Here is an 11,020-nt window from a genome sequence, read left to right on the forward strand (position 1 = left end):
TGTTGCCTTTGGGCCTTTCCAGTTTGGATCTATTGGGCTTTTTGTTCTAACTTTGAATTAAAGCCTGTTTTATTGCCCAGATTAATGTTCGGCTTTAACAAGAGGCACAAAGTCTTAGTGGGCCTAATTCTGGCAATAGGAAAAATTCTCTGACGTCAAGTGGGTTCATTGTAATTCCGACTTAGAAAGGCACAAGTGTTGCTATTTTGTTTGTCCGAATCCAACTTTATTTATTTGTTATTTATGACAACATATAAGGAAACGAAAATCCGAAAGGAAAAAAAAAGAATAATCATTAATCCGAAACTTGAAAAAGTTAAAAACAAGCAGTATTAGATAGCAAGATTCAAAAGTTGGATCACCTAAACTACCCATTTTGCCTCGAATCATCAGCTAGAGTCCTAGAGTTCTAGAGTTCTGGAGAGAGAGAGAGGGAGAGACGATGTCGTGCTTGGCCTCGTGCTGTGCGTCGTTGACATGCGGGCTCTGCACATCGGTGGCGTCGGGCATCACGAAGCGCTCTGCAAGAATTGCTTACTGCGGCCTGTTTGGTGTTTCTCTGATTGTTTCTTGGATTCTCAGAGAAGTTGCTGCGCCTCTCCTCAAACACTTCTCTTGTAAGTCAACTAAAGATAGAAAACGAAAAGTCTGTTCTTTTGGAGATTGGTGATGGGGATTTGGGTTTTTTTAGTGAGATTTATGGGCTTAGAGATGTATTGGTTGGTGGGTTTAGATTTTCTTGGAATTTTGTGAAGTGGGTTTCTTTTATTATTTACCAACCCTTTGCCTTTGTTCTGTTTATTTGAATTATACTCGCTGTTAGATTGTCTTGCTTGGTTATTTGTTTCGTTTTTGGGGTGTGTATGGATGTATGAAAGAGAGCTATGGGTTCACAGGTGATGGAGGTGGCTCTTTTGATGTGATCCTATGTCGACTCGTTAACTCAGGCTAATCTTCCATGAAATTAAAGGAAGAACCTTGAGCTTTTCTTGTTTGGGATAGAGCAAATTTGCTATATTCATGTTCGTCTTGATAATGGTGGACTTAATTAAGAATTAACTTTGCTGCTTCCGTTGTTGTCTGTTGATGCACATGTGATAACTTCGTATTGGCTTTCAATTATTGAATTTCACTCTAGATGCAATGTAAGCACAATAGTTTGTTCATTCCTTTCATCAAGCAGGCGGTGCCTGCTATTTTGTGTGACTTATTGGGACATTCTTGAATTGATTGTTTAAGATGAAGGGTTGTCTTCAGTTTATCCAATTAGGTACTAGAATAGCTGAGACTGTGTCATGGATTTGTTGCAGGGATAAATACTTCAGACAATCTCTCAAAGGAATGGTTTCAAATACAAGCGGTTCTTCGCGTCAGCTTGGGGAACTTCTTGTTCTTTGGAATACTAGCACTCATAATGATTGGGGTGAAGGATCAAAATGACAGACGTGATTCCTGGCATCACGATGGATGGATTGCTAAGATGCTGATTTGGGCTTTGCTCATTATCCTCATGTTTTTCCTTCCCAATGTCATTATAACAGTATATGGTCAGTCCCACCTCTTATTTAGAAATATGTCCTGGAATTTGTTTGCTGGCAAGAAACTTTATCTCCTTATATGTTTTAGTTGTTGCATATTCTAATGGTCGCTTTGTTATGCATTATGGTGGAGTCCTGAAAGGCGGAATCATTGGTAGTTCTGAGTAGCTGTATCTGAAAAAACAACTAAAGTTCACACAGCAACTTCATTTGGCCATATTGGATATCCGAGAAATTAATTTATACTTCACTAAGTAATGTTTCGTGTATACTAAGACATCATAATGTTTGTAGAGCCTTGACATATGAAACCTAAGAAAAACAGATTTCTTTTTCTGCTCTTATCCCATAAGCTACTCAAGCCCAAATTTTCCTGACACATGGAAACTAAAAAAAATCTTTGCCGGCGGTACTTTCATATTTTCTTGCCTAGCAGTAGGTCATGACCGAGCTTGAGAAGTATAAGTTTCTCAGACCAGGCGTTGAGCCCTCTCTTACCAGGCGTTGAGCCCTCTCTTATATAAGATGGCACCATCATTTTTAGTTTGCAAGTTACGGGTGTAGGCCTGCACTATATCTTGATTAACTTTGGCGGACAATTTTGTATGTAGGAGTACTTTCAAAATTTGGGGCGGGGTTATTCTTATTGGTCCAAGTTATAATATTGTTAGATGCCACACATTCATGGAACGATTCATGGGTTGCTAAAGACGAGCAGAAGTGGTAGGTTCCTAGCATTATTTCTTCTTTATTCTTTGCATGTGTTAAGTGATTGATCATACTGTTTATGTTATTTCCAGGTATCTCGCGTTACTTGCGGTCTCAGTAGCATGCTATCTTGGAGCATTTACAATTTCTGGACTTCTGTTCATCTGGTTCAATCCTTCGGGACATGACTGTGGTCTTAACGTCTTTTTCCTTGTGATGACCATCATCCTTGCTTTTGTGTTTGCTGTTATTGCTTTACATCCCAAGGTAGAAAAATATATATTACTTTTAATTGCAGAACTTAGCAGAAATGCTTATATTAATGTGAGGGTGTCTCTTTTCTTTCCCTCGTTTTACTTGGAACTGGTGATTTCTCTCAACAGGTTAATGGCAGCCTCTTGCCTGCTTCCGTGATATCCGTTTATTGTGCTTATCTTTGTTATACCGGTCTCTCTAGTGAACCACGGGATTATGTCTGCAATGGTCTCCACAACAAGTCGAAAGCGGTATCTACTAGCACTCTTGTTCTTGGGATGCTTACAACAGTCCTATCTGTTCTATATTCTGCACTTCGTGCTGGATCATCGACCACTTTCTTGTCGCCTCCGTCTTCGCCCAGAGCAGGTACTTAAAACTGGTGCAATGTCTATTCAAATTCTTAGCTTTACATTTTCTTTCCCAAGTATCTTCTGGACTTAGATTTAACATGGATCGGATTCCACACTCCCAACGCTATTTAGAGTCTAGTTTGGTTGCTAAGTCATGAAAGCATTCTTTCACAGGTGACAAGAAACCACTTCTTGAGTCAGACGAGCTGGAATCTGGTAAAGGAAAGAACGATGCAGAAGCACGGCCAGTTAGCTACTCTTATACGTTCTTCCATCTGATATTTGCTCTAGCCAGCATGTACTCAGCCATGCTCCTGTCCGGTTGGACCAGCAGTTCAGAAAACCCCGAGCTCATAGACATTGGCTGGACATCCGTCTGGGTTCGCATCTGCACCGAGTGGGTCACTGCCGGCCTATATATTTGGTCCCTCATCGCTCCGTTGCTCTTTCCTGATCGCGAATTCTATTAAACCTTGCAAGAAGAATAAGGCCTTATGTAGTTGTTAGTTCTTAGTAAGGGTGGGTGTATATAGTTCAATGTATGATTGTAGCTTCATTTGGTTTGGAAGTCATGTGATGTGTGTTACCTATCCATACAGATTTGCTAATATTAGAATTTGGCATAGGGTTTGTGTATTATTTTCTTTTTGGTCCTGAAGATTTGTGTTATTTTTCAGTTCAGTCCTAGTTTGAAATTCTGATTAGGTATTATTAGGAATGGTTTGAGGAAAATTTAATTATGTGTTGATGCCAAAACTAGAAAATATATTTATGTAGCTACACCAATTATTATTTCATAGAAATAGTGATTAATGTATGAAAACTATCGCAATTATGTATTTGTATTGTAAAATATAAAACTTAGAAATAAATTATTTTATTAATTAAAAATTCAGGAATTTTTCTTACTATTATTAAGCACATTGCTTAGATTAAATAATTTGGTAAATTTATAAATGGTGTTTTCGTCTATAGATTGAGTTTATAAGGCTAAAGTTTTATGAATAAGTTTGATGTTATAGAATTTATGTGAGTGTTTATTTTATTTATGTGAGTTATTATAATATTTTTAAAATGATGTATTAATTTTACTATTTTTTTATTGTATTGATGTATGGGCTGAATTGAAAAAAAGAATTTGGTAAATTTAAAGGGAAAAAAGGTAAAAGAAGTAAATGTGATAATGGAAGATATAAAAGCTTTTAAGATGAAAAGTCACATAAGATTTAATTTTAGAGAAAGTACAAAAACAAAACCCTCAAATTAATTAGCTAATTTAATTTGCATAGATTTTGAACTTAAGCAAAGTGGGAGCACAAATCATAACGTGCGCACTCCCTTCCGCCGCCCCTCCAACACCCCGCTAACTTGCGCACCTCCCCTCGCTCCCCCACATTTCCACCTGAAATACCTTCCATCCATCCCTGCCGCCCATCCTCTCCCTCTCCACCCCCCCCTTCCTCTCACTATCATGCGCCATCACCTCCTCTCCTCCACCATCACCATGGCCCCTTCCTCCTTCAAAAAACCCACCACCGCCGCCAAACCCCCCTCCACCCACCACCCAAATTCCCCAAATTGCCCTTCCGTGTGCAGACACTCTCCCTCCGCCACTCTCGACCTCCTCATCTTCATCCTCGTCGTTTTCTCCGGCACTTTCTTGATCGTTTCCTATTTTTCTTACCTCTTCCAATCCCTCTCTCTAATCCTCCCCCCTTTCTCCACTATCATTTCCCATTTTCATTACCATTTGACCTCCAACCCCCAATCCCAGTTAATCTTTTTTGCTCTATTCGTTATCTCATTTGTAGCTTTTGTTGTTTTCTTTGAGATCTGTTGTGGACAAAGATCAAGAAGGTGCGGGAAGAAAGGGTGTAAAGGGTTGAAGAAAGCGATGGAGTTTGATTTGCAGCTGCAAGGAGAGGACATGTTGAGAATTGGCAACGGAAATAAGGCAGTGAAAGATGTGAATGAGTTGCCATGGAAAGGAGGCAGTGAAGATAACCCGGACTACGAGTGCCTGCGTGCAGAGTTAAGGAAGATGGCTCCGCCTAACGGGCGGGCAGTGCTGCTCTTTCGGGACAAATGTGGGTGCCCGGTGTCGAAACTCGAAGGTTGGGGGCCTAAACGTGGTCGGCGACACAAGAAGTGAGTGCCATGTTTTGGTTTGAATCGTGATACTTGGTTCTTGATTGCAAGAATGATGCACTTTAACTGGGTTCTGGAATTTGTTTGATTGTGATATGATAGTGGTAATTTGAATGCCAATTCTGTTTTACTTCTTTAGTTTGGATGGTTATCTTGGTGCTCATTTGTTTTGGGCTATGATGTCGGTTTTAGGTTTTTGTGTTTCTTTGTTGCCTAGAGTTTTTGACAACGGACTATGTGAAATACATTGCACTTGCACTTAGTTTCTTCTGGATGTTATGTTTTAGTTAAATATTCTTGATAGCAGACTGGGTAAATGTTGTGAGTGTTATCAGATTGTTGAACAAGGTGGGTTAATTTTCTGAAATATATGTACCAGTTCCTTTTCTCATTTTTCCTGGTCAACCGTGATCTTAGCAATAACCAAGAAATTTCTTGTGGAGTTTTTGTAGTTATAGGAAATAATGGTTACGTCATCAACTATGGATGTTTAGCTGTCGCTTGAGGTTATCTAAATTACATTGATATAGAAGGGTTACAAGAGGAGTTGGTGAATGATCCACCTACAATACCGTGAACAGTATTTTACAAGGTAGCTTGACCCGTTGGAGACAAATCCATGTCCTGTATCAGCTGCTACATTTTCTTTATTCATCTAGATATTCCCTAATTATTAAAGCAAGCAGAAAGCCATTTAGAGTTCACTTAGCAAGGTAGCGTTGCGCTTAGGAAATGAAATGCTAAATTCATTTAGACATATTACTTGCCTCACATCCAGCAGTTTACTAGACTTCAATCTAGTGGCAAAAAGGACGGAGTGCTGTGAGGCCAAAGTGTCTCGGGTTTTAATCGCTCAAGTCCCACTAATCCGTTAAGCTTTGTACTTTGGTCTATGTTCCACTCATACGGGTTATTATTGCTTATTTCCATTGATATCTTGTGGTTTGAAATCAATGAAAATCAGCCTAACAAAGCCTGATCTCAGGATCAATTTATTTTTCAACAACCAAACTTGCTGATATCTGTATTCTAAAACTCCTCTGTCATATGTTCCATTTCCCTATTGCAATTCATGGAGTGAATGATGTATAATCATGTGGAAATTACATTAGATTATGGGACGATATATTTTTCCAATATTGATGATGTCCATCTATCACTCCATATTCCCAGACATTTTCTGGTTCTAATTGGTTGTGGCCAGTTTGGGTTTTTACTCCTCTGCAACTGGTTCTTGTTCATAAATGTGATTATAAGATGCTCTGTACCTCCTTTTCATTGTATTTCATCTACCTGCATGGTTTTACATCTACCACCCACCCACACATATATATATATATATGATTCATTATAATCTTTACTTTCAATCAGTTTGAACTTCAAATTAATGTTTTTGCTTTTATCTGACGCCATCTTCAGGAGTCTGGCTCTTACTGGTGGAGGAGATCCCCGCTGACTGCAGATGGATTCATCACTTGATTCTCATCTACTGTTTCTTCTTTTGCCATTGGTTCATGGTCTAAAAGATTGTAGCAGAAGAAACATTATTTCTTAAAAGAAATCTTTCTAGTTGATGGCTCTCCTTGTCGTCATAAAGAAACTTGAACTTGCCCACATTGTTGGGAAGTTTATATATTTCTCTACACCAAATGCATGAGAATAAATAAGGAATAATTGAATAGGACTTTCCAAATTTATATCTTTAGCATGTTATATCTATGCTATGCTTTTTCTATTCTGGAAGCGGCATTCATATAAATGCTTTGGACTGGATCTCTTCTGGTGCTGATCTTCTGAAGCTTTCTATATTTCATGTGAATGAAGTATCGTATTCTACTACTTTTCGCGAGTATTCTAAGTTGAATTATTGGTATGCGACCTGATTCAGGACTGAGCTTCTGCACTGAGTCTTAGTTCCAAGTTGTTCTAATGTCCCTGCGATGCTTGTAAGAACATCTACCTGATGCAACATGATGGTAGCAGTACATCTGATCATTATCAGTCCATTTTTCTATGTATAGCTACTTGCACTGTAAGATTATTTCCCTTTTCATGCGTCATGTATTACATCTGCTATATGGGTTGGATGGAATCCCACAGAAGATTTTGGAGTCAGCAATTGAAGGCCTTAAACAAGCATATTACCGTGTTAATGATGTTGCATTTCTACTGGGGATGAGTTGAATCATTATGCAATTCAAGGTTTGACCCGGCTGAACCCTTGGGGCAGCAAAAAGTCTGTTCCTGGCAAGTATCAGTATGGATATAGGCCACTATGCTTGATTGTGATTGTTTATCATACTTGGTCTCAAGGCCACATTCTCTTTAGAATTAGCGAATGAAGCACACTTGGTGTATATATCTGTAACTTAAATTTTTGTTATGTTTGTTCAATTAATTGGAAGTGAAGGAAGACAAAATAAATGATTAATCAGATGAAGTGAATTAAATTTAATTGAGTATGCATAGAAAATTATTGATATGGAAGAAAAATGCATATCGGCATTTCACCCCCTAAATTTTACCATTTAAGGATGTAACTTGCAATTATCATAACATTTACGCACTTCACACTAATTTTTCTATCTAAAAGTTCTTTGTCAATGATTATAGTGGCGTAGGACTCTTAATCTCAGTTACTACAAAACCAGAATCATGGTATTTGATGGGTATACACATGTCGCCTCTGCAAAAAGACCGATTTACCCTTCATTAAGGGTATTACAGTCATTACGCGATCAGGATCCGCGTGTTTTATAGCGGGCGGGTCGCGGAGGACCCGACCCGGATCGCACAGATTGACCGAAGACCCGGACAATGACAGCCGTACGATCAGAACACACACCGATAGGATAAGGCCACGTGGCCCAGTACTCGACGTACAACTGTGTTCTATAAATAGACCTCGATACGCCATAAATGAGGTAACTGTTATGCATTAATTGAGCTCAAACTTTGAGATCGCATACATTTCACTCGATCAACCTAACTTGAGCGTCGAAGGGTCATTGTCGGGGACGTGGCCGACGAGCTCACGGTTCGTATTTTATTCTCAGGGATCCCAAAATCTGGTTCGGAAGAGTTAGTCCATCTGTAGTGAGATCGTCTCAGGAGATCGTTAATTTCGACCCGGATCAGTATTTATCATTTGTGATAGGGTAAGTTACAACAAGCTCTTTGAAGTTTGTTGTAATTACAAATACCCTTCATACTAAAAACACTTTGTCTGACAAATACTATCTTACAAGAAGTTATTACAAGGGATTTCTCATAAAATGATCGTTAATTTCAAAAGTATTTATAATTTTCAAATAGCAAAAAGTAATTTATAATTATGATAAATATCAGAAAAATTGATTGTAATTTACCATTTAGAATAACAAAACTTTACTGCGAATCATTTTGTTTGGCTTTTAAGTGTGGACAATGGAATAAGATGGGAGGCGCTTAAGAAGAACTTTTGCCTTGAAAAAGTTATGAGAGGGCAAAAATGTTATTAAATTTCTTTAGAGGAGTAATGTGCTATATAGTGAAATTTGGGGACTGAAGTGCGATTTCCTTGCTATTAACAAATAAAATTTCAGTTCTCTCTCTGCGGTGATGACGTCTAATGAACATCGCTTACGGGCCAAAATGTTCACCTTTCTACTTCCATTCCTTCTCAACCCACATCAATTTCAAATGCTTCTCCACAATTTCCCCTCCTACCCTCCAAATCCTCTTGAAGAACACTCCCAAGAAACCCAATTCTCTAGAGTTCTCACTAGTTTCTGCACTCAAATCCATTTCATCATCCCCTTCATTAGTCTCTCATGGGCAGCAGCTACATTGCCTTATACTAAAATCTGGGTTCAACTCCAATGTTTTCATACAAAACAGCTTGATCAGCATGTATTCGAAAAATGGGCTGCTTTCATTTGCAAAATCGATTTTTGATTGCTCCCGGAGGTTGGATACGGCGTCGTGGAACATAATGCTTGCTGGATATGTGAGATATGGCCGTCTGCGTGATGCCAATGAGATGTTTGTGAAGATGCCTCTGAGAAATTGTGTCTCGTATACGACTATGATCATGGGTTTGGCGCAAAATGAGTACTATGAGGATGCGATTGCGCTTTTTAGGGAAATGAGGTTTTCAGGAGTGGTCCCTGGAGAAGTGACAATGGCTACTGTTATCTCGGCTTATGCACGTATTGATGGCGTTGGAAGATGTTCGAAGTTTTTGCATGGGTTGGTATTGAAACTTGGTCTTCATGCCCCGGTGATTGTCGCGACTAACTTAGTTCACCTTTACTGCATGAGTTCGTGTCTTGGTTTGGCCCGAATACTTTTCGATGAGATGATAGAAAGGAATGTGGTTTCGTGGAATGTGATGCTGAATGGTTACGTCAAGGGGGGATTCGTAGATTCGGCCAGGGAGCTGTTTGAGGGAATTCCTGGAAAAGACGTGGTTTCTTGGGGTACCATAATTGATGGATACGTGCAAGTCGGGAGAGTGAGAGAGGGTTTGGCACTCTATTGTGAAATGAGGCACACTGGGTTATACCCCAATGAAGTTATGATTGTTGATATAATTTCTGCTTGCGGGCAAGATGCAAAATTTATTGAGGGTCAGCAATTTCATGCATTAGCTGTGAAGATGGGGTTAAAATGCTATGACTTCGTGCAGGCAACGTTGGTTCATTTTTATGCAACTTGTCGAGAAGTTGAACTCGCTTGTTTGCAGTTTGAAGAAGGGAATAAGAAACATGTAGCCTGTTGGAATGCCCTTATAGCAGGACTAATTAGAAACAGAATGGTCAATGATGCTAGGCATTTATTTGATGAGATGCCAGAACGCGATGTTTTCTCTTGGAGCTCTATGATTTCTGGTTATTCACATAATGGGCAGCCTAATTTGGCTATTGAACTTTTTCATGAAATGGTGGCCAAAGGGATCAAGCCAAATGAAATTACCATGGTCAGTGTTCTCTCTGCCATTTCTGGTCTGGGCACATTGAAGGAAGGAAGATGGGCTCATGAGTACATCATTAGTAACTCAATACCGATTAATGACAACCTGAGTGCAGCAATTATTGACATGTATGCCAAATGTGGGAGTATCAATCTGGCTTTGGATGTGTTTGATCAAATTCAAGAGAAAACCACAGACGTCTCACCTTGGAATGCGATTATATGTGGCTTGGCTATGCATGGGCATGCAGAAGTGTCCTTACAAATTTTCTCAGACTTGCAGAACCGAAATATAAATCTCAATTCAATTACATTCATCGGAGTCTTGAGTGCGTGTTGCCATGCTGGCTTGGTGGAAGCAGGGGAAGTGCATTTTAAAAGCATGAAAAAAATATATAGTTTAGAACCAGACATTAAGCATTATGGATGTATGGTGGATCTCTTAGGGAGAGCTGGAAGATTGAAGGAAGCAGAAGAGCTCATAAAAAGCATGCCTATGAAGGCAGATGTTGTCATATGGGGTACACTATTGGCTGCATGTAAAATGCATGGTAATACAGATATAGGAGAAAGAGCTGCTGAAAATTTGGCTAAGGTGGAACCATCACATGGCCCGAGTAGAGTTTTACTGTCCAATATTTATGCAGATGTAGGCAGGTGGGATGATGCCTTTTCAGTGAGGAGTGGAATGCGAAGGGAAAAACTGTCGAGATCACCAGGTTATAGCGGTGTTGTGTAACAATATGTCAAGATGAGAGGTTGTAGTGGTGGGGTATAATATTCTGGATTGCTCGAAGAAAGCTTTCTTTAAGAAAATCTTATGAAGCTGCCCCTTGAACTGTTGTATTATACTGCAATACATTGGAATATCTAGTAAGATTGGAGACGTTGGAATGTCTGGTAAGATTGAAGCAGTTCATACTTTCATCTTAACCTTCCCGAAGAACTATTGGGATTCAAGAAACAATAATGTGAGGTAAAAAATTGTTTTTACTAAAACGTTTTGACTTTGTAGCTTTCCTTTCATTGCAAAGACTAACAGATGGAATTATATGGGTAAATGAC

General features: G+C 39.2%; 3 protein-coding genes across 3 annotated transcripts; all 3 read left to right on the forward strand.

Annotated features, from left to right (window-relative positions):
• Nucleotides 326–3,572, forward strand: LOC105171403 (probable serine incorporator). Its single transcript, XM_011092504.2, has 6 exons — nucleotides 326–617; nucleotides 1,311–1,547; nucleotides 2,150–2,261; nucleotides 2,339–2,513; nucleotides 2,630–2,870; nucleotides 3,029–3,572. The coding sequence occupies exons 1-6, from the start codon at nucleotides 443–445 to the stop codon at nucleotides 3,322–3,324; spliced, it is 1,236 nt and encodes a 411-aa protein (XP_011090806.1). The 5' UTR covers nucleotides 326–442; the 3' UTR covers nucleotides 3,325–3,572.
• LOC105171404 (uncharacterized protein At5g19025) lies at nucleotides 4,126–7,117 on the forward strand. Its single transcript, XM_011092505.2, has 2 exons — nucleotides 4,126–5,002; nucleotides 6,422–7,117. Exons 1-2 carry the CDS (start codon nucleotides 4,326–4,328, stop codon nucleotides 6,456–6,458), a joined length of 714 nt encoding a protein of 237 aa, XP_011090807.1. The 5' UTR covers nucleotides 4,126–4,325; the 3' UTR covers nucleotides 6,459–7,117.
• LOC105171405 (pentatricopeptide repeat-containing protein At5g19020, mitochondrial) lies at nucleotides 8,583–10,925 on the forward strand. Its single transcript, XM_011092507.2, has one exon. It carries the CDS (start codon nucleotides 8,613–8,615, stop codon nucleotides 10,692–10,694), a length of 2,082 nt encoding a protein of 693 aa, XP_011090809.1. The 5' UTR covers nucleotides 8,583–8,612; the 3' UTR covers nucleotides 10,695–10,925.

This window comes from Sesamum indicum, linkage group LG10, assembly GCF_000512975.1.
Source record: "Sesamum indicum cultivar Zhongzhi No. 13 linkage group LG10, S_indicum_v1.0, whole genome shotgun sequence".
NCBI lineage: Eukaryota > Viridiplantae > Streptophyta > Magnoliopsida > Lamiales > Pedaliaceae > Sesamum > Sesamum indicum.